Source organism: Scophthalmus maximus, chromosome 15 (assembly GCF_022379125.1).
Source record: "Scophthalmus maximus strain ysfricsl-2021 chromosome 15, ASM2237912v1, whole genome shotgun sequence".
In the NCBI taxonomy this organism is placed as follows: Eukaryota; Metazoa; Chordata; class Actinopteri; order Pleuronectiformes; family Scophthalmidae; genus Scophthalmus; species Scophthalmus maximus.
The window spans coordinates 14797460-14817995 of record NC_061529.1 but is presented as its reverse complement, the minus strand read 5'-3'; the positions used below and the strand labels follow the sequence as shown (position 1 = coordinate 14817995).

The 20536-nt window shown below is 45.5% G+C and overlaps 1 protein-coding gene across 1 annotated transcript in view; it reads left to right on the top strand.

The window, feature by feature from the left end:
* LOC118286093 (connector enhancer of kinase suppressor of ras 3) overlaps positions 1-18795 on the top strand; it is a 32083-nt gene extending 13288 nt beyond the window's left edge. The window contains exons 2-13 of the mRNA XM_035610219.2: positions 2621-2784; positions 6515-6717; positions 8325-8412; positions 12102-12143; positions 12998-13117; positions 13334-13393; positions 14094-14162; positions 14278-14424; positions 15791-15915; positions 16352-16539; positions 16655-16735; positions 17533-18795. Of these exons, the coding sequence (XP_035466112.2) occupies positions 2621-2784; positions 6515-6717; positions 8325-8412; positions 12102-12143; positions 12998-13117; positions 13334-13393; positions 14094-14162; positions 14278-14424; positions 15791-15915; positions 16352-16539; positions 16655-16735; positions 17533-17822 (1577 nt within the window). The 3' untranslated portion in view covers positions 17823-18795. The remainder of the gene's footprint in view (positions 1-2620; positions 2785-6514; positions 6718-8324; positions 8413-12101; positions 12144-12997; positions 13118-13333; positions 13394-14093; positions 14163-14277; positions 14425-15790; positions 15916-16351; positions 16540-16654; positions 16736-17532) is intronic.
* The last annotated feature ends 1741 nt before the right edge of the window (positions 18796-20536 follow it).

Sequence of the window (20536 nt, the reverse complement as noted above, 5' to 3'; positions counted from 1 at the left end):
ACTATGCAGTCCAAGTCGTGCGTGTCTGTGCCTTTACTACACAGTCACACCCACTTGCTCTGGTTCGAGGACGATTGCCAAGTGGTTCACAGAGGCCATAAAACTCCAAAGTGTTTCATCCTGCATAGGCTTTTGAAAAGCATTTCACACAGTCCTCCCCGCCGCCTCCCCCTCCTCTCAATTCACAATAACGTGATACTCTATCTCCTTTATTACTCTCTCTCCCTTTAATGAAAATTGATAGTCTCACACACACACACACACCCCAGAAGCTATTGATCGAGGCCCTGTAAATGTTTTATAAGCCCCACTGTAAGGACACCCCTCTTTCATTCAGAAGGTGACGATGGTTGAGTCCACGGGGAGAGATGGCCGTGGTATGTTCCTGGGAGGGCCCCTGAGTTCAACACATTGTGTCCGTAGCACACATTTACCCTTATTCTCAATCACTTATACTACTAAAGTGTTAGGTCTCTTTCTCTGACACACATGACGTAAACACACTTACAGTTGTGCCAATTCAAAGCAAATGCAGATCAGTCAGGACCCTGATGTGACCTCAGGTTTCTAAACTCACTAAGGCCTGACTTCTAGGATCAGGGATAGATGTGGGGAGAACGCACTTTGCCAACGAATAAATTAAACTGAAGGCAGCCTGGAGGAAAGGAAAGACCCCTCATTCATCAGTTAGTGGGCGAGGAATCATTCCCCCACTCACTCACTCACTCTGTTGTTTCTTTCCACGCGGTTTTCCCCACATCTAGTCTGCACGGGTTTTACAACAACCGAGCAAAGTCGAACACACAACGTGAGCCCCGGCATGTTTTATTGTAAGCTGAACCCCACAATTCCCTTGTGCCCTTTCTTCTTCTCTCTGCTGATCGTGGTGGCACCGTTCCACAGGAAATGCCTTTTTAACGCAGCAGGAAGGAGAAACTTAGTCCCCTTCTGGATCCGAGTCTTTGTCTCCATCTAATCGCATTAAGTGCCTAGCCTAGTGTTTGAAATTGGCTTGTGTCCGTGTTGGTGCAGACGGTTTGGCCCTTCAGGGGTTAAGTTTAAAACTCTCTCAAAGTCTTGCTCAGGAATTGGCATTCCAAGGAATGAGAACAATGTAATGCGCCTAACTGGACTTGACTTGTGCGGCGGCTAATGGTTAACGAGTCATGATGGATTTTCCCCCTTTGATTCAGTGGAGATGAACTGAGCTCGCGTATATTTTTCCTAAGGGCTGAAAATGCTGTTTAAGGGGGAACTTTGATGCCATTGGGGAGTTTTAATGGATTTAAAGGGAGTCCCTTTGAAGGTATTTTTTAAATATTAGGGCCACACAGTGCAGCATATTCAGATGTATAGTGTCATTGTTAAGTGAATGTTGACTATAGATAAATATTCTATAAAGTAACGTGGCTGCTGTTCCAGCTTTTATCAAACAACCACTTAACATTCCAGGTTAATCAGGTTGTTCACAATAAAAGCCCTCCAACCTAGAAGTCTGATGAATTTACTTTGTGTCACATACACAGGCACACACGCACACATGCACACAGTATCTCCTTATCCCTAATGCATACTCCTTGCAACACATGCATAGACGAAGTGTCACAGAGGCATGAAGATATGAGGTGATCATTCACAAAAACAACTCGTTCAGCAAAGTACACATCCAGTGTGGCTTCACCAACTACATGCTCTGCGTTCTATAAGGATGCTGTTAGAGTTACATGTTGCTAAAAAAAAAGTCGAGCCCTTGCGACTTGAATGTCAAACTGAAAACGAAGTTGGCGTGCGCGTGTGGTTGGAGAGAGGGCGAGTGTGTCGTGCAGCTGACGGGTCATTCAGAGAAACAGGGCACAGGGCCATGTCGCTGCAGCTGCCCCCTCTCTGTGCGCTCTTTGATGGGGAGAAATATGGTGTTTTCTCCTACAACCACGGCTAGATGCACACATGAAGGCACACAAAGGCTTGTTTCTTCGCGCCGTTGTCTCGACACTGCTTCACTGGCCACCGGGAGACACATTGCGTGTATCCAGGGAGTGTGTTCATTGTGAGCTTGTTCATTGCATTGTACTTTACTCTCTCTACAGTATCAGAGAAGCCGTTGCAGTGCACCACAGTACATGGTATGTTCCAGAGCCGTTGGTAGCTTAACGGTCCAACTCATTTGTTATTGCTGCTTTAAATAGTAGCAAGGGGACGCCCCTGACGCAGGCGCGTTTATTGAAACACCCACACCCACGTACACACACAATCACACACACACGTAAATATAACCATCCATTGTTTAACCAGCCCAACAGTCTTCGAAGGCTCAACTGTTACTCTGCTTATAGTGTGTTTATCTAGCTGGGAGCAGAGATAGAGGGCCCACCTGTTCCTTATCTTCACTGTGCATACACACTCTTACACACTCTATTAGGACACATGCTAATTAGACTGACAGATGCACGAGTTGATCTGAGTATTACCGTTGAACTAACAGAAAGGATTTTTTTCTTTTTACTGGGGCAAAGAGCTCCAATGCGAATGACAGTTGAACAAGTTTTCCCAAATGTCCAAAGCTGCTCCTAACTAGTCTAATTGGTTTCCCCCTTTGTCTTTTGTCGTCTTGTGTGTCCAGGTTTGGACGACAGTCTGCAGCAGTATGTCTGCAACTTTGAGCGGGAGAAGATCAGCGGGGAGCAGCTACTGAAGATCACTCATCAAGACCTGGAGGACCTGGGCGTGGCCCGGATTGGACACCAGGAACTGGTGCTGGAGGCCGTCGATCTGCTCTGCGCTCTGGTCAGTAGATCTTTGCTGCGTGAATGCACGGTATCGTCAGGAAGGTTTTGTAACAAATCACGGGCTTTTTTGGTCACCACCCCACTCTTCCCGACTGCGTCCAATTTCACTAAAGTCTCAGCATGTAGTTTCTGGTTCGGCAGCTAAAGGAAGCAGCGATGCATAAGGGCTCATCGTTTCCCACACAACTCAGCAGGGTGTGGAGACACCACAACACATGAAGCGGCCTGAGGACATTAGGGAACAACAGCGTCTCTTAGAGAAGAGGAGAGATCAGGTCAGAGCTCGAAGCTGTGGGATCGGAGGCAGATAACGGTGGTTATCTTGTAGCGGTGATTGAAAGTTTGATCTGTTTGATAGATGAGAGCTCTTTCACTCTCCCCACACTCTTACATGTAAAATCTTCTTCACACACACAACACATTGGTTTTGAAGTTATTTGATGGTTTCTTTAGCAAAACGAAGGGAATGTCGGTTGGTTTCATTCCCACTGCTGCGGCCTTCTGCTTACCTGAGCCACCTTCCTCTCTTGGTTCACTCAAAGGCTTCCTGTTTGCCTTTCTGGGAGTGAACCAGTTGACCCCACTGTCCATCACCACGGCTCCAAAAATGTCTGTGCCCTCTCAAGGAGTGAAAAAAGGACGATGAAAACCATCCATGCTCCAACTTAAAGAGAATCCGTTTTTTCAAACCAGATGGGATCGATTTGGAGTTTTTATCACTTCCTGTGCCATAAAAGTCCCAGATTGCGGTCGCGGTGTCAGCATTTCTCCCTTTGTGCTCGCTTAAAGAAGTTTTACATTAATCCTTTGGGGCACAGTTATTTTTACCCCGAAGAAACCGAAAAAGTTCAATCCTTTGTCTCTTACACAAGGCTCCATCTTCCGTTGATGTTGATCTGAAAGCTGTAGGGGACAAGGTTTTTGATTTGTCAGTGATCAGAGATCTCAGCAGACTGAAGCCATGAGTGGGTCTGCTTGGATACTGAGTGAAGCAGATACACTTTTCCCTTTTGAGATAACTTTAACTGTATCAATTTTCCCATTGTGAGGTTAACATAGCAGTCCACTTCCTGATTTCAGTATCTTCCATACCTGTTACCATTGGAATTGACACATGGAAGCACTTGGTGCATGAATGGATGCCTTTCTTGTGCTGATGGATTTACTCCTCATTGATATAATGTACATCCTGTGGGCCATAACCTCTTTCACCATCACAGTTAACCAGGCCCAGATTTCAGTTCAGAACTAAGAATCTTTGCATCAACACACTGAAATCTCCAGTGACTTTCCTCCAGAGCTGGTTCATAAATGTGGCCTCCGAAGTGCTTCCTCAGCTTGGTTTTGTTATTTTAAGTAAGTCCCTTTTCCTACCACGTGAACTTCAATCCCCATTCAATATGTGCGGCTACTTTGTTGTGCGTTGTCTGTGTGTATTTTTACTGTATTGTATTATGTAATTTAGTGAACACGTTTTTGGCCCATTGCACTGTCCTCGTCCCTCTCCTCTCCTTAGAGCGAGGAATGCTGCTGGACTCTCTGCAACCTTTCACCTTTGATTGCAGCAGCGAGGCAAAATGTTTTGTGTCCGTTAGGGCTTTCCTCATTAAGAACGAGGCCTTAACCTTCCTCAGGCCCCCTGGGAGGAAGTGAGGCCCCCGATTCAATTAGCTTTAACTGTGGCAAGGTCACTGCTACCGACAGGACCACAGGGCCACCAGCAGCAAAAAAAAAAACATCCTACCCTCCACTCTCCCTCCCTTTTTATTTACTGTTAGTTCAGACACTTCCTGTTCAATCTTTTTTTTGTGCCCATGCTTTCTAAATGTTTATGTAAGTGTGCACAAAATTGAGATTTCACTATCATAGTATCGTTATGCCCTGTGAGCAGTTTCCTACCCAAATCATGATGACCAACGCCCTAACACACAGCCCACAGCTTCTCCTAGACCTTAAAAGCTATCAAGACCTAACCGCCGTCTCGGGACAAAGAAAGAACATTTCATTTCATTTCACAGGCAAGCCGTGATGCCTTCTGCAGAGTCAGTGTTGAAACCCAATCCTTCATTATTTGTTCTCAGACCCCGGTGGCCCCCTCTCAAAGACGAGCAGCCTCACTGTCAGCTCATGACAGTCACATGCACATTAGCTGTGTCCAACAGCCAGCGAACATGCAGCATACAGCAGTGTCCTCTGGTCGCAGAGCAGCTGTAAATGTATTTTACTGTTGCCTCGGGTAGAATTTGTCCCAAGATGTAATGTAACCCTCAACCTTCGATGGAGCATTTTCGCAGATGCACACATAAACACACTCTCTGTCCGCGCTCCGTCCGAGCTACACACATTTGTATCTTTTACAGTCAAGTCAGATACATGTAGTGCCTGTGGCAAGGGGCAGGAAGTGCCGTGTTGTGATAGCCAGTATCCAGTTCTCCCGAGGACACTTCTATCAGTATGTAGTCCCTTCAAAGAGAAGCGGAGCCCTACTCACGCAAAAGACCTCTGCCGTCTTGATTCTAGATTAACTCTGGAGTCTATAAAAAGGCACTGAAAGAATGTAAATGTGGCTTTAAATGTTGTTGCGAATGAAAAGAATTGTATTTTATTGGAACCACAGATCTTTTGCTCAGGCGTGGTTTTCGGCTCAGCTCGCAGCGCGGGGAGGCTCGCGGGACATCTGTGAGCCAGTCAGAGCTGCTGTGGCCGTGTGATCAGCCTGCTAATGAAAAAGGCAGGACAGAGGTTTTATCTGAAAAGTGCCGAACGCCACCTTGGGGCTCAAGTTTTCACTTGTGGACCGTGCGAATGGCCAAAAGAGAAATTAAACAATCAAAGGACTTTACCCCCCCCCCCCACACACACACACACACACACACACACACACACACACACACACACACACACACACACACACACACACACACACACACACACACACACACACACACACACACACACACACACACACACACACACACACACAGACGTTTTCTCATCATGTTTGCTTCTCTTTTACGGCGTTTCAACAAGCCGCTCCATGTCAAGTGTGGCAGGAGGAACACTGCCTACAGCTACTGTTTAACTAGTCCAGTTATTTCAGTGATTCCTTAGGGACCGAAGTGAGTGAAATGGTTTGTGTGTTTTTTTGAGAGCACGTTGGAGAGAGGCAACGGAATAAACACGGACACTAACCGCTTGCAGATCCCCGTTTTTGTTGCCAAATGAAAGTTTTTCTTTACTACTTGCAAAGCATATTTAGCTACTGGAACATCACATCACACGTACACCAGTACTGCTGACAGCGATGCAACACCACGTAAGCTGATATTTAACAGGACAAGAGACAGTCTACCCCCCTCCCCATCACTACAAACCCATGTATTCAATCAAAAACATGGAAAAGAAAAACAATATCTTAAAAACACTATGACAATTGGTCATGGTCAGACATGCACTCTGCAGTTGTCCAGTTCATTGCTGGATGTGCATGTGAGTAACCTATAAAGTGCAGGAATGCAGGAGCAGGAAACAACCCAGGCTCAAGAATGCAAACTTTGCTCCGCTTCATAGGGATCAGGTGATGGCACGTGTGCGTTCCTTGTACAATTCCGGAGAATGAGGGGAAATTTACGGCCCGTGCTCGTCCTTCGAGACGAGTCCAATTAAATCTGTTGTTTGTTGTTGTTTTTTTTGACATAGTTAAAATGTGTATTCATTTACTGTTTCAGAACTACGGAGTGGAGACGGACAACTTGAAGAATCTGGTTGTGAGGATGAGAGCCGCCACCAACAGTCTACACATGGCCACGTGCGACAGAAGGAAAAGCCCCGCGTATGAGGGCAGCGCCTCTCGCAAGCCACCCAACGACTTCCTTACCTCCGTGGTGGAGCTGATCGGCGCTGCAAAGAGCCTCCTGGCTTGGCTAGACAGGTAATGAAACTTTATCACCACCACCTACATGTTCACTGTGGATCTGATTAGATATGAGAATGGCTGCCATTTGATCATTGCTTAAACTGGCTTCATACAAAAGCAAATGTCATTTTAGTTTTCCATAAAATGCAGAATTTAACAATACATTATGTGTAGTATGGCTTAATCTAGAGTGAGGGCGGGTGAAAAGAAGACTTCTTTGTTTGGATTGCCTTTCACTGTATCCCCTCTGCTCTCGTGATGACCTACTCCAAAACACATTACACCGTAAAAGCAGAGCATATTAAGCGGGTTGCCAGGATTGAGTGGTAGTGTTAGCTGGCTGATATTAAGCTTCTTATTTTTTGTGGCAGGCTCGGTGAGTGACATCATGATACAACACGGGCTTAACAAACAAACTTCTGAGACTCAAGCTGCTTTCAGACATGCACTGAAGTCCAGACATTTTCTTGAAAATTTCTAGAGGGGGCTGTATGTATGTGAGAACGCAAAATTTCCTCTGGTCATTCTTCAGAACCTTTCCAACCAGCTCCCCTAGTAAAATATCAGAGTGAGCCCATGTGAGAATACAGCAGGAAAATCTCCAGAAAAATCACTGCAAGCAAGTGGACACAAAAACTCTGCTTTCCACAGCTTAATTATCATCACGTCCTGCCTCCTGCATGCTCTACCCAGACGCCACGGAATGTTCCGTAAAAATGTTCCTGTTGGTGTGAACGTGCCTGACTTAGACAACCTCCTCCTGCCTCTGTCATATGTGAACGGCGAACTCCGGAAAGTGTCCTGTGCCATTTTTCTGTACATTTTCAAGGACAAGTTCATGTCTGAAAACAGTCTAGTGTAACTGCAGCTGATGGCCTCAGCTCAGAGGGTCAGACCGTAGAAACAGATCTACCTGAGCACTTTTACATATATAGTCAACATTTTTATAAATTCATATGCAATTTTCTTTATTTTCACAGAGTAAGCAACAAATTATGATTCACAACAAGCTTTAGGAATCCTTCATTCACTTCACCCATTCCTTTGCCTGTGGATAAAGCGAGTGCCATCTGCGTGTCTGCCCTGCTGCTCTGTGGATGTTTTACTAAAGATTTCACTCGGATATAATCTAATATGATGAGGCACGCAGACATACCTCAAGGACTGCGTGGAGGTTGGGGGGCCTGATGTGTGGGGAGCTATTTTCGACTGCATACGTGTGTGTGTGTGTGTGTGTGTGTGTTAGATGGAGTCATGGGAGAAAAAGAGACAAAAAGGCACCAGAACGGTGAAGGTTCTTGGGTTACAACCAAAGTCTGTCTGTGGTCAGTCACCCGCGCACAGTGATCACAGCAAGGTTCGGTGCATCTGCCGTGAAGCTCAGTGTTATAGCTCACTTCATGTTACGACACAGTCGTATATCCAGTTACTTTTTAAAGCATTTTTATTTATGACTTATGGATTGCTTCAGAGATTAATGTCGCACATTGTTTTTTTTTCTATACATAGATTCTAAAATTGTGCAGTCACGCAGTTTGACTGAGGCTACCAAATGTCAACACAACTCCAAAGACCGTCGCTGGCTCCTAATGTTCTCCCTTTCCTCCTTTGTCTGCTCGCAGGACGCCTCTTACAGGGATCAGTGACTTCACAGCCACCAAGAACAAGATCATCCAGCTGTGCCTGGAGCTCACCACCACAGTTCAACAGGTCTGCACGCCAGTTAGTTCAGCAGCGCACATGTAGACAGTCCCCGGGAAACGTACACACACACACAGCCACACACATAAAATAGCCTTTTTTTTTCCACTGAGCACATACCAGCTTGGGGGCACAGACATGCAGAATAAAATGTAGGAGAAGAGGGTTATGGGAAATGTGGTCTGGCAGCAATTGACATAGACCTGAAGCCAGCACTCTTGAGCACATTATTGCAAATGCCGTTGTTTTTCTTGGGATCTTGTCCCCTCCTCGTGCTGGCTAATAAGGATCACCCCTGAGTGCTGGGGTGTTTTAATGGTAAACGTCGCTTTTGTGTTTCCAGTTTCATAAAACCCGCTGGTGCTCGTTTTAACAGTGCCTGCAAACATTCTCCGGGCTGCCGTACTCCCTCGGCCATGTCGTTCCTGTTTTTGCCTCTCCAAGATGCTCGCAGTGGGAGCCCAAACTGTCTGAGAGCACTTCCTGCATGGAGGTCTAATGCCGGGATTGCGGAGGTGGTCCATCTGACTGCCAGATAGACGGCTAACTGTTTAAACAGAGCATCAGCAGACGTCCACTGCTACTGTATCTCTCTGCAGAGAATTGCTCCAGGATTGCATCATGGCTCAATCGGGTGCTTCTTCTGTCAAATTTCATTCAACTCATACTTCATACTTCATACTTTTTTCAGGCAGCTGATTGATCTTTCCTTCAGTATCAAATCTATTAGCTTGTACATACAATCCCCCCCCCCCCCCCCCCCCCCCCCCCCTTCCCCCAAAGGCTTTGTCTGAAAAGCAACTAATTTTACCCTGCCAGTGAAAGCGGATGCTGTGAGCGCAGGTGTCATTTTTTAAGAGGGGTTATTACATCAAAATAAATTCCTTTCCCAGAGTGCCTATTTCCTCGCTACAGTCTGGGATTTCACCACCTCTGGTGATTTACTGTGGGTGTATCGGTCATGGTCATCCAGTGGAGTGGGGGGTATACATTTCCCACACTGCCGTGGAAGGCTGGGAGGTTATGGTGTAGAATAAACTCCTGATAGGTGCTGAAGGAGTCTGGTACAACTGGATTAGTTTCCTCCAGCAGCTGGAGGGATGATGTTTAGTCCCTTATTGGTTTTTAAATCAACTCACAGAATTAGATGCGTCAATCTAATGCCATCGAGTTAGCATCTGATCTTTCACACAAAGATTCTTGACTCTATTTTGCCATTAAGACCATTCAGACTCCCATTTGTTTTCCGGTCACATGCAGACAAGCATACGAGCCACTGGTTCATAAAGTTGGTTGCACAGGAGTCTGCCACAGTGATTACTTTAATGATGGGGGAGGAACCGCGTGAGGTTTGCCCAGCACCGTTCATGAACTTCAGACAAAAATTAGGGCTTTGCACATCACACAATTTATGTGTTCTGCTTGAATGAAGCCTGTGTGCACACACACAATGGGACACGGCCATAAAACCGTGCATGCATCGCCAATCTTGGCTGGGCCTGTCTGCGTGGAGGTCACCAGTTCAAAGAACGCACTTTCCATAGATCCCCCTGGGTCTTTTGTCCTCACTTCTCACTCCTGAAATTGTGGATATGATGTGTAGAATGTTTCTCTCCTTTTTTTTTTCTTGATTATAAAGCAGACAGAGACTCCATTATGTGAGCTTTAACGACACATCCATCATATGATTATCCATATGAATAACAGGATGTTAGAAGGCCCAGTGTCTTACGTATCGAGTCCATGTCCTTTATTTCACTTGGGTCTAAAGGCAGCTACTCTCCAGCTTCGCGCACTGTGCTACTCCGTTGCTCGACCATGCGAATCGGCTCTGGTGGCAGATCAAAGGCCCAGGGAGCAGTTCACACAGAGAGTCATCTGATCCACACGGGCTGTGGGATCAAGTTCGTGACGTGCAGGATCAGCACACCCAGGGGAATTGTCCCTCAGCCTCTCTCTCTCTGCTTGGTTATGACCTGGCTCCTGTCTACCAGAGGGACTTTTGGTTTCGACAAAGATTTGGGATTATTTCGGATATCAGGAACAGCAGGATCTCGGCAGGATTATTGCTGATATTGTTTTTCGCACGATTCGTTTGGGACCATGAAACAAGACAAATGTTCCTTGAATATTAAAAGCTTGACGGGGGACGTGCCAAGTTGTGTCCGCCGCACATATTGACGCCGTTATATTTCTCGACCTCTAAACAAACGAAAATATGTATTTTTAGCTCATCCCTCTTGGCTCAGTCAGTGGCGTAGTCATCCAAACATGGGCCAGTGTCAAAAAAAGAAATATGAACTCGCATGTTTACACACGCACAAGCAAATTCCCACCGAAACCACCATATGTTCTTGGCCGAGTTTATAAGATATATTGTGCGGAAACATAAATGTGGGACCAATATAAAGTATATTAAATTAAACCTGTTATGATTCTCCTTTTTCCTACTTGATGTTTACATTGGGTTTTAACTTTCCCCCCAAGTTAGGCAAATATGGAAAAGTTACATGCGTGTTACCAAAAGAGCTCAGTTCTTCAAGCAGGGACTCGGAACATATAATGACGATGATACTCGGGAAGCAGAGAGTGTGCTTCGCCACGGACACTCACGCATATCCCGCCAATGCAAACAAACCAACAATGTGACAAGCCGAGTGCATTTGAATACAGACTCTCGCCTTTAGCCCAGTGGAATGTGCAAGCTATGGAAATATGGAAAAACTTGCTCGACCCCCCCCCCCCCCCCCCCCCCCCCCCCCCCCTCCATTTGCTGTCTGCACAATGGATTTTCAAAAAGCAACAGGGCAGGCTTTTGTGCACGGCACATGTCTATGCACGTCGCTAATGCTGCGAGGCCCGTTTCCCTTTATTTTGCGTCCACAAAGGCTCCTGGCTCGTGAGGGCTCTCCAGAAACAAGAGAGTATTTTCTCTGCTCTCTGGTTTTTGAAAGAAGCGTTCCACCTGTGTTTTGACGGATGGCTCTGCTCTGGGCATTCCCATCACAGAGCCATAGAAGCCACCCCCCCACATACCCCACACCCCAACAACAAAAACACACTTTGTGGACCAACCCCTTCCTAACCAGGGGCCCTTTCACCACCGACAACACAGTTGTCAGGAGAGGCTGTTGCCTCAGCTGTGTCCAGTCCAGCAACAGTCTACGAGTCCTGTGTTGGGCATGGTGGTCAGTTTCCCAGCTGACCTTGCACATTTGATCCCCCCCACCCTCCTCAATAATCAAGATCACAGCTACTAGGCCTCGTCTGACCCCTGCCTTCCAAATGTTTCCAGAAAGAAAAGAAAAAAACATTATTTGCATCAGGAGGGCTTTCTGAACTCGATGTTTTCCCTCACCATGTAATCTGCACTGTATTATGTTTGTATTACATGTGTATGTGTATATATGAGCATTCAGGTGGCATTTAAATTCAAGTATAGTTTACTCAACCACACTGAGCGCTGTGCAAGTTTAGCAGCTCCAGAATGAAGTTAAAGAGGCACTTTAAAACTAAAAGCTGTTTATTTGTGGCCGTCCTTCCATTTTTCTCAGCTCTATATCTGGAATGCTGATTACATCGTATTTACCCAACCCCTATACTTTTCCCCCCTGTCTCTCTCTAGCCATTAAATAACCTCTTCCCTGTTGTTTACTGCTCTCAAGTCTGATCTGTCATCGCTGTCTTCTGTGCAACAGGACTGCAGTGTTTACGAGATGGAGGAGAAGATCCTGGAAGTTGTAAGTATACTCTATCTCCTCTCTCTGTTTGCCAAAACATAAACTAAAAGGAGACCCAGAGGTTCCTGTAGATGGGGATAAACGGTCGGGTTTTTTTTCAGGTTGTTTGGGTATTGCATTGCATAGTGATTGTGTGACGTGCTCTCAGTAGCTAGGTCAGTTTTCTGAGTGAACAGAGCAGACAGGTCTATAGGCTTGCCAGTGGAGGAGGCGGCACTAATACGCCCCGGCCATCAATCAGTGTTTCCTGCTGCTGACACTCTCCAGACTTAGGCTGACACTGGGCTTCCTCCAGCACTCTCTCTCTCTCTCTCTCTCTCTCTCTCTCTCTCTCTCTCTCTCTCTCTCTCTCTCTCTCTCTCTCTATCTCTCTATCTATCTCTCTCTCTCTCTCTCTCTCTCTCTCTCTCTCTCTCGCAGACAACCCAAGTGAAGTCAACTGTATAGACGAAGGATCTCTTTGTGAGGTTTTTGATATTTGTACTAGTCTTTTGTTCCCAGCCTGTTCCCAAAACACATGTGCCACAGACAAGATCCCTCTGATAATGACAAATTACAGTTTTTGTTGTAAAAACAAGCAAAGGGACGTTGGGTGTGTGCGCCGCGCCGCTGCACTTATCGTCCCCTTTTTGCCCATTAAACCTACACTCTACACACAAGATCTTCATGTCACGAGATTCACGGGTCGCAGTGTGACCTGACTTGTTCTAACCCGTAAAGCACACAGGTTATTAAAGACGCAGTACTTCGTGAGAGGGTTTAACACACCACTTACAATCAAAAGTTTATCAGAGTCTTGTGCGTCTTATTTTACTCACGGGAGCATTTTGTTTTTCCGCCTTTTCCCTCTGCAGTCTAAGATCTTGAACGGCATCTGCGATCAGACCGTGAGAACCACCTCTGACCCCCTGATGAGCCAGTCGGCCTGCTTGGAAGAAGTCCAGCTGAACAATATCAGACCGGGCGAGGGTTTGGTAAGGAATGCTTGGAGATTTTTTTGTTTTTTGTTTTTTCTCCCCAAACCCTAATCTTGTTGTCTGCTTCTTGGCTTTGCCGGCCAGGAATGCCTGCAATGTGTGTCAGATTGTGACCCTCACACCGCTGTCGTACAGTTGTCTCCCTCTGGGAATATTGTATTTTAACCAAAACCCTAAGTTAAGCTGTCATGTGTTTGTTGTTTTTTTGCTTAGGGGATGTACATCAAGTCTACTTATGATGGGTTACATGTCATTACGGGAACCACAGAATATGTAAGTATAACAATATGCCGCCCACAAAAATATATTCAGCCCCTATCTGTGCTTGAATTTATAATCTTTGCAAATACATAGTTTGAGTATTATTATATCACAATTAAGGAATTACTGGCAATTTTGTTGTTGGTGCTTTTTTAAAAATCTAGTTCCTTATTCTTAAGAACGATGTTCTCCTATTGTTTGAAGAAAAAAAACAAACCTCACGCTTATCCTCCTCCTCCAATACCAAGGGCACACTGTGCTACTGAATCTGGAGGAGTTGAGAACTACTCATTTGTTTCTGCCCTCCAGTAAATATCACACGCAGCAAAAAGAAGTTCTACCTTTCTCCCACACGGAGACAACAAGTCTAGGACTAATGCGGCAGCATCACTGCCACAGTCTAATGCTCACACCTCCGGTTGTAAAAATTGTGACTCAGGACCTGAATCATCACCAATAACGTCTAGTTGATCCCGTTTGACATCTGTGTGACATGAAAAGGACAATTGAACTGATATTCATCAGCAGAGAGTGTTTGCACTTTCTTTCGATTTGGAACTCTGGGTTGTTTGTTCATCAGATGTTTGCTTTTCAAAAAACGTCTTACTCATGCAAGGATTTGTTGATGAGTTTTGTGTTGGCAGTGAGTTTAGCTTTGTACAAACGTGGTCTGTCAGGCTTTGACCGCTTAAGTGAATGTTTTTTTGTTTAGTCGCCCGCAGACCTGACCAGGAAGATCCACGCAGGTGACGAGGTGATCCAGGTCAACCAGCAGACAGTGGTGAGGACCTCCAATGTTTACATACAGTATCAGCTGTACATGTTTGTGGTCAAATGAGCACAAGCACAATAAATTGACTGTATGTGTCTCTGTGTTTTCACATCATGGTAACCAGGTGGGCTGGCAGCTGAAGAACCTGGTTATCAAACTGAGGGAGGACCCCAAAGGCGTGGCGCTCCTCCTCAAGAAGAGGCCCACGGGCACAACAGGTTTCACCCCGGCCCCACTGAAGAACATGCGCTGGAAGCCCCCAGTACCTCAGGTATACACACACACACACACACACACACACACACAGAAGCACTGACACACTCTCACTCCTTTCATCTTTGAACGTTAACAAAGGCCTTTTTTTATTGTCGACTAATTATCAGATTTTTTTTAGGGTGTTGGTTCCCTAAAACGGCAAGTTCACACAAGTGTGACAGAGCCACCCTGACAGTGCTGCCGGCTCAGTTGAACGTAACATCGAGTTTTTTTCCCTCGCGCACACATAATCGGATGCAAACAAACAAAGTCTCGTGATGTCATTCAGTCTCTGAGATAAAGCTGCCAGCTTATAGAGTCTGGTTAGACGGTTTATGTTTTATGAGAAGTAAATGGCCCACATGTTGCCATTAAAAGAAGAGAATAGGGCTTTGGTTAATCCATGTTACTTAGATTACACCCTAAATATCTTTTGTTCAAAGAAGAGTCGGGGTAGCTGATAAATATCGGGCTAATATGGTTATGTGGCTGTAATCCAATTTGCCCCTCTTCCTCGTGAACACATCAGGCCGGGCTCAGCTTTTAACCACGTCTCCGCACCTGAGTCCCTAAAAGACAGACACAGACAAGGACATAAAGCCCATTGTAAGCTTGGGCTACCAAAATTCACGCTCTGACACTGTCCTATCATGCGCAGGCAAGGTTTATTTGTTTTGTTTTGTTCTAGAGCCCGAGAAGGCAAGACGACAGGATATCAGATAAGAGTTGGGTTTCTCAAAATAACAAAGAGCCTCTCAACACAAAGGTGGCCACTGTCAACGTGTCCACCAGCATCTTGTTTTAACAAGTAGTCTGAGGTATCAGCGTTAGCCATCTCGCTTATCTGTGAAACCAAGGCTGCGGAGAGATACATCACACGCCGTGATTCAAGACTGACTGGCACAGGCTTTGTAATGTTATATAAATTGTGCACATGGAATCTATTTGAAGAAGACGAGGGGTGAATGATTCATGATCGGCTGTTTAGTTGGTCATTAATACATCACTTCAACTGGTCTGTACCGTCAGATGGATCATTTAGGTCTGACGAGAATGGCGGTGGGGACTGAGAGTAGCACATTGAGTCAAGGGCGCAATGTTGTTGAGTGTCGGGGCAACATAGCTGTGGTAAATGAAGACAGATTTAAGTACATGTCTCACGGACTATTTTGGACTTCACTTACAATCTTTCCATACCTCAAACAAGAAGGTTTGTACTCACAAGCACTTAAATGTCTCACCACATCTGGTGGACTCCTCCCATTCGCCAGCATATTTTAAAAAAACACAAACCGTAGGAAGAAGCAGGAAATGTCTTAATTTATTTTCAACATTAAAGTCATATTTGATTTGTAAGAAGCATTTGATCCCGTGTTTTCCAGAACAATTCCTCCCTGATCAGAGCCCAGTCTCCCTGCGGCTCGGCTAACGGATCAACCAAAAAGGAGAAGCCAGCGATCCTGGACTTGTACATCCCCCCTCCCCCTCCAGTGCCTTACACCCCACGGTGAGTCGTCCCGTTTCATCTGCCGAGCTTATTCACTTATCAACATATTAGGTTTTATTCATCGAAAATTTTAGGCATCAAACAATAAGCTATGAAACAACTTAGAGAAGATGGATGGAGGCCAACTTCCACCACCAGTAGCCCCCTCAGTCAACCTTTGCCCGCACGCTTTTTGAGGACGGAGGATAATGAGTGTGTCCTGGGCCCATTATCGCCTCACATCTTTCCCCTCCTACTGTACTTTCTGCTTCAGCCCACTCTGCTCCCACCAGTCCCACCACAGTCCTCCTTACGCAACGGCTGCTTCATCTTCAACTCTCTGGAAAAATGACAGAACGTGTCCACTTTGCTTAAAACACTTGAATAACACGGAGGCTAGTAAACTTGCGGATTGGCATGTTATGCTGTGACGAATAAATGCCCCCCCCCCCTGCAGAGAGACGAGAACAGAAACCTTCTCCAGCATCAGTAAAAGACCAAAGGGCTCAGAGTCACCGAACTCCTATCTGGACCAGGAGAGCAGAAGACGCTGCACCATCGCAGATTATGACAAGCTGAGCGGCGGCTGTCCCATTGAGGCCAACGTGATACAGCCCAGAATGAGAGAGCACAAGCCTTCGCGTGGTCAGTACATTCTCAAAAGGGTCTCTTATGATTACTCCACTGATGGAAATCAAATGTTAAAAAAAATGTTCTTAAAGTAATGTTATACATAAATATGAATCATTCTGGCCTCCAGGAAAGCCCCGACCCCTGTCTATGCCAGCGGATACTTGTGTGATTGATCCCTATGCCAAACCCTGGGCACAGGGAAGGAAAGGTATGTCCTTTCACTATTGGGTAAAAGATTTGTATTTCCAAGTTTTATATAAGCCAAGTTCAGACTACATGACTTTCAAAGTCGTCTTATCGCTGTACAGTTCATACTACACGACTGACTGGAGACAGGATCACACACTAGATGATCTTTCACTGGGAAAACCCCCACTACTATGTCTGATCTCCAAATGAAAAATTGGTTTGATTGCTCTTGCAGATTTCTGTACGCATTCATAAATCCCAGTACGCATTTGCAGAATGTGTTACACATTTACAACTCCCCACACACTGACATCAACAATATTGCTACAGTACTGGCCCCATCGTTGACTGTTCAAATGAGTCCGAACAATCCTCCTGCTCTTCTGTGCATCCAGCTCCCAGACGATGGCTTTTATTTTTAAAACTCTCACTCCATCCTGTGCTCCAATTTGCTGATAAGATAGTGTAGCTATTTAGCCCGCCAGAAATCCATTTGGGAGTCTGTAACGCGGCGGCGAGCCTCTCGAATTGAATCTGACCTGGGTCTTTTGTTGGCGCGTGGGAAATCGGGCTAAAATCGCATTGTGTGTACTAAGCAATAAAAGTGGGAAGAAGAAAACATCCCGTTTGACACGAACAAATTCTTTATAGTATATTTATGGGCCATCTGACAACATCTCAGTAACGGTGACAAAATTAAGACTAACAAGACCTGGCTTGTTACAAAACCACCTTTGAGCTCTGAACCCACGACTGTGGATGTTTCTCCTCTGATGCTGCCGATCAGACTGACTCGTCATTGTCTCTCCACTTCAGGTGAAGACCTCCTGTACAGATACCTGAGCAATGAGCGGATCCCCACCATAGTAGAGGAGGTGCCATCGGTGTCTCCGCCCTACAGGCCTGCAGGGGAGCGGCACCTCGTCAGGGTTGACCACATCCGGGGCAGCCGCTACTACTCCAACTCTGACCTCCACAGCAGCGCCACCATCCCCTACCAGGAGGACACGAAGAAGGCCCCCGTAGCCCCCGCCTCCAAGCGCACAACCGCAGAACGCTCACTACTGGTCAGTTGGATCACGCGGCTTAAGCTATTGACTCACTGATGATGCGCTTCCTGTCCCGGGGCTTCCTGTTCCTGTCTTGTGTCCTTCCTCAGTGCCTTTGATTTTTTTTTTTTTTTATAACGTCCAGCTGTGTTTTCGGCAGCTTCAGGCTTTCTCACACTCCTCTCTACCCCAACCTCCATATTTCCCTGGTGTTACTACTACTACCAACTACTACTCCTTTTTGTAGTACTCACTACATTACGTCATCACCCCTTTAACACTGCCCACAGCCTCCCCCCCGTCTCTGACCGCAAGTCCCGTCTCTGCCTCAAGAGGAAACACTCGTACAGGTTTAGGACTCTTTGGCCTTGCGTGCTTGTCTCTGGACTCCTCTGTACATATTCAGTGATGTCATGTTTCAGTTGAAATGCTCTCTGGTACCAATATTTAAGACTTGCCTATCACTTCTTCCATTTTCTGATTTTAATTTTATTTGCATAATTAAGTTATAAAAAAAACCTAATTGAAACAAACAACAACATGTTTTGTAAGTAAAACTGTGCTTTTACAATACATGTCATTATTTTTCTTTTCTTTTTCAAAATACTCTTTTTGTGGTCAGTTAGTTACATCACCCTCTGCCAATGGTTGCCTCTTGTAAGCTATGCATAATACTTTTTAAAGTCCCTTTAGGCGACAATGCTGCTTTGGTTGGTAAAAAGGGTCTTTATATTTTGGCATTAGTAAAATATCTGTGCTGGCTTTAAAGCTATGCACTCTATTCCGTAAAGTCTGCAATCACCCACCTGAAGGGGCCGACATATACATTACAGTAATCACTAGTCTTCTTTTAAAGCCAGTATTTTCAACCAATCTTTAAGGATTCAAAGGTCAAATGGCCTCCGTTCAGACCACACTTCACAAGAGACAGTATTATTTAAGAAAAACACAGGGAAGACGTGTCTGTTGTTGCTTGACCTGCCTTTTTGTAAGATTTGAATAGCGTTTATTAAAAACTTCCGTTACTTCAGTGATCTTTTGTGTTGTCTTCATTTTACCATTGGTCGTGGAGTCACTGTAATTGTAATGTAGCATGTGGGCTAATGATTTCCCTTTCTGAAAATGACACTTGCGAACTGTGTTATTCTAGCTCTAATTGACGGGCAGCTTTTAGTTATCGACTTCCACTCTCGGGGGCTGGATGCAGCAGCCGTCTGTCTTCCTAACCTGCTCTGACCTTTTGAGCTGAACCCTGCTGCTGTTTTTTTTTGCGTTGCAGTGAAACGGGATAGCTCACGTCAAGATACCTTTTTTTGTCTCGATGTGTCTCAGATGGTGATGGTTAAGTAATGACTTCCCTCTTTGATCAACTTTAAATTCCAGCTGGGCGACCATATGGTCGAAGCAGGTTTTCCGCCGGGAAACCTTATTCCTGCACATATGTGGTCTGTTAAACCTTTAAGAAACGTGAGGCTAGGATTACTTTACCTGGCAGCTTTCGCCATTTTCATTGATTTGAAGCGTTTGCCTGGGAAGGACCAGCAGCTTTCACCGCGGAGCAGAAGATCCGACAGCTGTCGGGAGCGACCCACCACTCTAACCACACCTCCCTTCCCCCTTGCATGACTTGGTGCATGTTTTTACTGATGGAGATGGGCCTCTTTTCTTATCTCCTCTTCTTCTTCTTCTTCTTCTTCTTCTTCTTCTTCTTCTTCTTCTTCTTCCTCCTCCTCACGTCCCACTCTGCCCAAGCTTGCCGAGCTTTAGTCGCCTGCCGTCCTCACTAATTTGCACTTTCTGAAAACCTGTAGTCTGCCTAAGTGCTACCTGCACTCTGTTTAACCAACTGCTAAGTTTTGCTAACCTCTAACATGTTAATGCCGGCACATCACAAATGGTTGCGCAGGACTGATGTGCTGAATTGTCGGTCGACTGTGCATGTGAGATTATTTCTTTTTAATTTATCTAAAACTATGGAGGAGATTATGTGAATGTGATGAATGGCTCCTTCTCGGCCGCCTTTTTGTTTTTTCCGTGACGAAGATGGAGAGTTCCATTTTTGCCGCGACACAAAATTAGGCAAATTGTGTGTAATCAAATTCAAGGTCACCTGCTGTTAAATGGGTCTAACATTTGGTTTGCCTGCGAGAGAAGAGGCTGCAGCTTTAGCAAGAGCAAAAATGACCGAACAAGACCAGAAGGGCCGAGATCAACATGCGTTAACACACAGATCTTTATGTATCACAGGGACCTGACTGGTACTCTAGCAGTGACTTCCTCAACCGGTGAGTTGCCCTTTTCTTGACACACACACACACACACACACACACACACACACAAACACACTGCTGCATAGTCTATAGGTCAAATGTGAAATACAAGAGCAGGGTGAGTCAAATTTTCTTACAGGGAGTGACAGCAAGCTGTGGAATCTCTTTAGGACGAGCCACAGGGTGCGGGGGGGTCAGTGGGTGGGCTGCGTTTATGATCAGGGAAAAATGCCATAGACGAACCAGTCTGCGATTTCATAAAAAACAAACAGATGGTTACGGCTGTTTCGGTAAAAAAAAAAATACAGCTTGAGGAACTGCGACAACATTGTTGGAACTGAACTTTAAACAAATATATAGAGAATGTAAAGGTATTGCTTCTCTGCTTAAGCCTGAGAATTAAGAACAAAGAAACGATAATTAGTCACTATTGATTTACCCTATCTAAAAAGATGCCTGTCTTTAAAATGTGCACCAAAAAAACCTCAAAACAACTTACCT